The following is a 6,000-nucleotide window of genomic DNA, read 5'->3' as shown; positions in this document are numbered from 1 at the left end:
GCTGTGTATATCTCTTGAACACTGTTGGTGCCCAACAATCGTCCACATCAACACTTGAATTTACATGTCAGTGCTTCCAAAGGGGAGCGCAACGTTTTAAAGCAGAAAATCCACGCTGGAGTGCTCGGTATCTTAGAGGCAAAAAGTTGGCTCTTTTCCCCCCACAATTGTGAATTAGTTAACTGGCTAATTGCTGCCCTAAAGCGATCCTGATACACTTTTCGATGGCGGAAGAGAACAGTTTTTGAGCATCCTGAACCAACTCCTGGCTGGAGAAGTGAGGTGGGGTTCCTCTCACCCCTACCCCCACTTTCACCCCTGGGCTGGACTGTTTCATCCCGTCTCCAGGCAACCGCCAGGCGCTAGGCGGGACGTCATTTCCTGAAGAGCTCGTGGGGGGAGGGGCGGAGGAGGAGGAGGGGCGGGGGAGGGGCCAAGTCTGGACTGGCGACGCCGACGGCGTCGGAACTCGCTGGAAGATCTGCCCCGGGCAGCTCAACAGTTCGCAAAGTCCCGGCTCGCGGCCGCGCGGCTATATCTGCTCCTGGGCGGCGTAGGGCCGCGGGGGCCCCCGGACTGCTGTATCCCAGGGCTGTCCCGGACATGTCCCGCAACCCCTGCCGAACACTGGCGCGCCTCCACTGGCTGCAATTCGGGGGGCTCTGAGACTACAGCTCCCTCCACCCTAACTTTTGACTGTGGGGCCCCCCAGCCCGAGAGGAACGGGCGGCCCGGCTGGGGGAGCCCCGGGCATGGTGTGACGGGGCGGTCAGCTTTGCCCCCGCCTCTGCCACCGTCGTCTCTGTGCCCTCCAGAATGTAGCTGCTCTCTCCGCGTCCCCCTGGACTGCAGCCGCAATCTCCGCGACCTCCAGGCTCCAGCCGCCAACTCCTTGTCTCCCGCGACCCCGCCGCCGTCTCCACGTTGCCCGTCTCTGCGCCCGGCGGACTCCAGTTTCGAGACCCCCTCCGTCTTCGCGCGCCTGGGACTCTAGCGGCCGTCTCCGCTATCCCCCTAGGATTCAGCCACTGTTTCCGCTCTCCCCAAACCCAGGGTCCAGCCGCCGTCTCCTCTTATCCCTGGATCCCGCCCTGTCTCTGCGCCTCCCCCACCCCAACCCCAACCCGGTCTCCAGCGGCGATCTCCGAGCTTCCCGGGATCCAGCTGTCGCGCCAGTGCGGGCGCGTCCAGCCGCTGCCCCGCCGCGCGCCCCGAGTCCGCCCGGGCCTCGGCGGGGAGATGAACGCGCAGCTGGACGGCCTGTCGGTGAGCTCGTCCTCTACCGGCTCGCTGGGCTCCGCGGCCGGGACGGGTGGCGGCGGGGGCGCGGGGCTGCGGCTGCTGTCTGCCAACGTGCGCCAGCTGCACCAGGCGCTGACGGCGCTGCTGAGCGAGTCGGAGCGGGAGCAGTTCACTCACTGCCTGAACGCTTACCACGCGCGCCGCAACGTCTTTGACCTGGTGCGCACCCTGCGCGTCCTGCTGGACAGCCCGGTCAAGCGGCGCCTGCTGCCCATGCTGCGTCTGGTCATCCCGCGCTCCGACCAGCTGCTGTTCGACCAGTACACCGCCGAGGGCCTCTACCTGCCCGCCACCACCCCCTACAGGCAACCCGCCTGGGGTGGCCCCGACGGCGCAGGGCCGGGGGAGGTGCGCCTGGTGAGCCTGCGGCGAGCCAAGGCCCACGAGGGTTTGGGCTTCAGCATCCGCGGGGGCTCGGAGCATGGCGTGGGCATCTATGTGTCGCTGGTGGAGCCAGGCTCTCTGGCCGAGAAGGAAGGGCTGCGTGTCGGGGACCAGATTCTGCGTGTCAACGACAAATCCTTGGCCCGGGTGACCCACGCTGAGGCGGTCAAGGTAGGGCTCTGGTTTGGGGACGAGTGGGCAGAGTGGCCCAGCTCCTCATGGTGGCAGTAGCTCCGTGCTGTGTGTCCTTATGCAAATCACCTGACCTCTCTGGGCCCCATTTTTCTAAAAAAAATTTCTTTTCACCAGTAATATGTAGCTTTTTGAGCAAATAGATGCCAGACAAGCATTAGAGAGAAAATGATGGGCAAAACAGACACGGACCCTGACTGCCTGGGGCATAAAGGCTTGTGTGTGGGAGACAGACATCATCAAATACTTGGGCAAATGTATGATGACAAAGTGTGAAAAAGGCTGTGGATTCCTCTGAGCAGTAAAGGAGATTAGGTCTCTGTGTGGCGTATGGTTATCATATTAGTAGGTGGCCTCCACTTCCATTGTTATTCTCAGTATATTGTAGGCTTTTGCCCCTGACAGAAAGTTTTGTTAGCTGCACAGTGTGCCTCAAGGAGGTTGTCTGGTTATACACAGAGTTCTGGTCTGACTGCTGTTTAAGGCCAGGCTGTGTGTCCTGGAACAAGTCACTTGCCCTCTCGGAACCTCTCATTCTCCACTTGGAAAATGGGGCAACTGGACCAGATAAGTGTCTCTAACCTTGTTGGAAATGAGGCCCCTGCCTGAATGTCAAACGTAAACCCCTCACCCCCATGAGAGTAGTTGCCCTTTTTGTGTCTGTGAGCAAAGAAAAATAACCTTAAGACAACACACACGCTCCTAGGGATTTAATCCTGCTCTTTAAAGCAGTGTGCTTGTTTGCTAATCTCACACCCAAAGCTGTTGGAAAGCTCCCCATTTCCCCTATTGAAAAGTATGAGATGGATAGTGTTTGGTCTACGTGTGCATTCAAGAATCATTGGCAGGTGTTCCCACATATACCTCAGCTTTGTGTGCAAACAGTGAAGACTTTCTGGGGAAAGGAATGGTGATACACTCTGCTCCTACAAGGAAAATGCTCCGTTGGGATTTGGGCTGGCCTGTGATCCTGCTTCTGGCCATCCTGCCCCTTGCCTCTGCCCCTGGTCGTCCTCAGTGCAGGTGTTTTGAGCTCCAGCTGGGGCTGCTGCTGGGAACTCCTTAGGCAGCAGAGGTCTGAGGCTACTTCCTGTGTCTTGTTCAGTGACCCATGGCCAGGTGCGTCTTGAACCCACTTCCTGAATGTCCACCTGGAATATGACTGTCTCATCACTGACCTTGGCTTTTCTCATTCGCTTCCCCACCTGTCTGCCCCTCAGGGAGGCCCCGAATTTTGGAAACTGCTGCTTCTGGGAAAAGGCTAATGGTTTATATTGTTGGGACCTGGGGGTGAAGGGGGTGATGAGGGGAGGAGTGTATTGTATAAAGCTTAGTATAGGTTTTCCATTCTCCTCTCTGCTCCTCCTCCTACATCAGTCTTTTCCCTTCATCAGACATTCCATATATTTATAAAGAAATAGTCCATTAGCCTTTGGCCCTAAAGGTCTGGAGTTCCCTGATGATGAATTTATACTCGAAAGATACTTGATCCAAATGGTCATTTATAAGCATAGATTCAATTCAGTGGCCATTTAAAAAGGCTTGGGTAACTTAATCACCACAAGGTGATAGACTCTGGAAAGGCTTCAGGTAACCTGGGCATTAAAAACACGGACTCTCCCTTCAGTTTGCACCCCAGACTCAGCCATGCCATAAGGCAGGCTGCTTGACTGTGAGTTTCATTTTGTCGAGGATTCTCTGCATCTTCTGTCTGAACCTGCCTGAACTACACCCAGGTGCTGTTACTCTGTGATTCAGAGCACCACCAGGCCTTAGCTTGCTTATTCTTTTTGCTTCCAAAGTAACACCCGAACTCTCCATGGCATGGTTTTTGAAGCCCCAGAACTAAGGCTGGCCAGAGGGAGAGGTTGATAGGAGCAGAACTGCCCTCGGACATGTGGGAGCTTGTGGGAGCTGAGCAGCCTGCTTTGTCCCTGTTGCTTGTCCTACCAAGGGCGCTTCAGCCAAGACAAAATGAGCTCCTGCCTCAGGGGTGCCCCTCTTTTGGTGAACATGAGACCCATAACCTGCTCTGAATGCACCCCTTTGGACCCTTCAGAAGCAACAGGCAAAGTGAGTGTGGCTTTGTGTCACCTTAACTCCAGGCAGAGAGAAGGACAGACTTTCCATGGGTGGAACTTAAAACGGAGGAGGCGGAACCTCATCCCTGGCCTGGGCGAGTGCCTTAGGGCTACACGTTGGGCAGGTGGTTTCAGGGACAGTTTAGAAGAAACCTGGAGCTGTTGACACAGTTCCACAAAATTAAGGGTAGTTTTGAAAGCCAGAAGGCTGTAAGAGGCCCCAGCTTCGCTACAAGGTACCAACTGCCGTTACCCAGGATGTCTCCATTCCCAGCCCTGCTTTATAAGCTACAGCAACTATAGGGCACCACGTCAGGGGTTTTATGGTAAAGGTACCTTCCTGTTAACTAAATGTCAGGCTTTATGCAAATGTCACCAGTTCTGCTTCTGTCCTTTTTCTGTAACGGAATACTACATTGCATTAGTAGAAGACATTTTCATTTTTTAATTCTTCTTCAATTTTATTTATTTATTTTCTGCTTCCTCTCCCAGCTTTATTGAAGTACACCTGACAAATAAAAATTGTACATATTTAAGGTGTACAATGTAAAGATTTGATATACCTATACATCGTGATTTGATACCTATACAAATGATTGCCATAATCAAGCTAATTGACATATCCATCACCTCACATAGTTGTAAGTGAAAGTTCCTATAGTTTGACTGACTTCTCCCCATTTCCCCTACCCCCAATCCCTGGCAGCCACCATTCTGCTCTCTGCTCTAGGGTGCTCCACTTTTTAAAATTACACATTTAAGTGAGATCATACAGTATTTGTCTTTCTGTGTCTGGCTTATTTCACTTAGTATAATGTCGTCCAGGTTCATCCATGTTGTCACAAATGGCAGGATTTTCTTTTTCTTTTTTTTATGCCTGAGTAATACTCCATTTTTTGCATTTGCATAAGTATGCCACATTTACTTTCTCCATTTACCTCTTAGACACTTAGCCATGTTTTGGCTATTGAGGAGATGCATTTTCAATCTTAAAATGTTTATCTTTCTTCCATAGGTAGAAAGAGAGGGAAAAAGTCCTCTGAGCTTCCCAAAGCAGAGATTGTGTGTGCGCGTGTGTGTGTGAGTGTGATAAAAAGAAAATTAAATATAAGCAATCAAGTCACTCAAAAGAGTTTATGAATCAGAGAGGGTCACCTCCTTCTGGTGAATAGGAGAGATTGAACATACAAAGTTTTTTTCATTTTTCTCTGACAGTCAAGTATCCATTGTTATTTCAAGCTGTTGAGTGAGGATTTTATCCTCTTTCCAGCAGGGCTCCCATCCCACTCTTGAAGCCTATTTGCTAAATCAGCAGTGACAGGTCCAGATAAGGCAAGCCATTTGCTATTTGCAATTAGGTTGAAATGTTTGATTTTGGGAAAATCTGTCTTGAATGAACAGGAGCCAGACTAATAATTCAAAAAACACAGACTTTTCAAAGGTTCTCAGCCAAAAATGCTTGATAAATTGGCCAAGGAGTCCACAGACCAGGGATGCCACATTGAGCTCTGCTGCACACTTGTGTGGTATGACCTTGGGCCAGTCACTGCCCCTGTCTGTGTTGTGGGGTGCGCCGGCCAGGGGCTGCCCATGGTCCCTTCCGGCTCAGACCATCTGTGATTTGTTCAGTGTGTGCTACACAGAAGGCATTTAGAATGTCTAATCTGGTGTTTTCTTGTTCTTTTGGAATTGCTTTCGTTTAAGGCAGAGTAAAGAAAGTTGGCCAAGGACTGGGAGATGAGAATCTGGCAGCCTTGTGTCGCTTCCTACTAAATCAGGAAATTGATGGGTTACACACTGTACCAGTGAGAACATGACTGCTCTCCCTCGGCCCAAGAGCACCAAACCTGGTGCCATTTGTTCCAGAGTAAATGACAAAATGACGATAGAATTGTGGCCCGCCCAGCCCTGCCGTGGGAGCACTCAAAATCGAATTCACTTACTTGCCTGCTTTCTGAGTTCCTAATTGTGGGTAGCAGAACACGGGGCATCCGGGTGCAGCTGGGATGTGTGTGTGTTTCATCTCCATCAAAATTAAATG

General features: G+C 52.0%; 1 protein-coding gene across 8 annotated transcripts in view; it reads left to right on the top strand.

The window, feature by feature from the left end:
• Window positions 1-432: 432 nt before the first annotated feature.
• Window positions 433-6,000, top strand: part of WHRN (whirlin) — an 82,452-nt gene continuing 76,884 nt past the window's right edge. For 7 of the 8 annotated variants that reach the window (XM_057498974.1, XM_036915536.2, XM_036915535.2 and 4 more), the window contains exon 1: window positions 433-1,857. In XM_057498974.1, the coding sequence (XP_057354957.1) occupies window positions 1,240-1,857 (618 nt within the window). In that variant the 5' untranslated portion in view covers window positions 433-1,239. The remainder of the gene's footprint in view (window positions 1,858-6,000) is intronic. The other variant, XM_036915537.2, reaches the window with a different exon arrangement.

Source organism: Manis pentadactyla, chromosome 3, assembly GCF_030020395.1.
Source record: "Manis pentadactyla isolate mManPen7 chromosome 3, mManPen7.hap1, whole genome shotgun sequence".
In the NCBI taxonomy this organism is placed as follows: Eukaryota; Metazoa; Chordata; class Mammalia; order Pholidota; family Manidae; genus Manis; species Manis pentadactyla.
The sequence above is the reverse complement of the archived record's forward strand: the minus strand, read 5'-3'. Positions and strand labels throughout refer to the sequence as shown.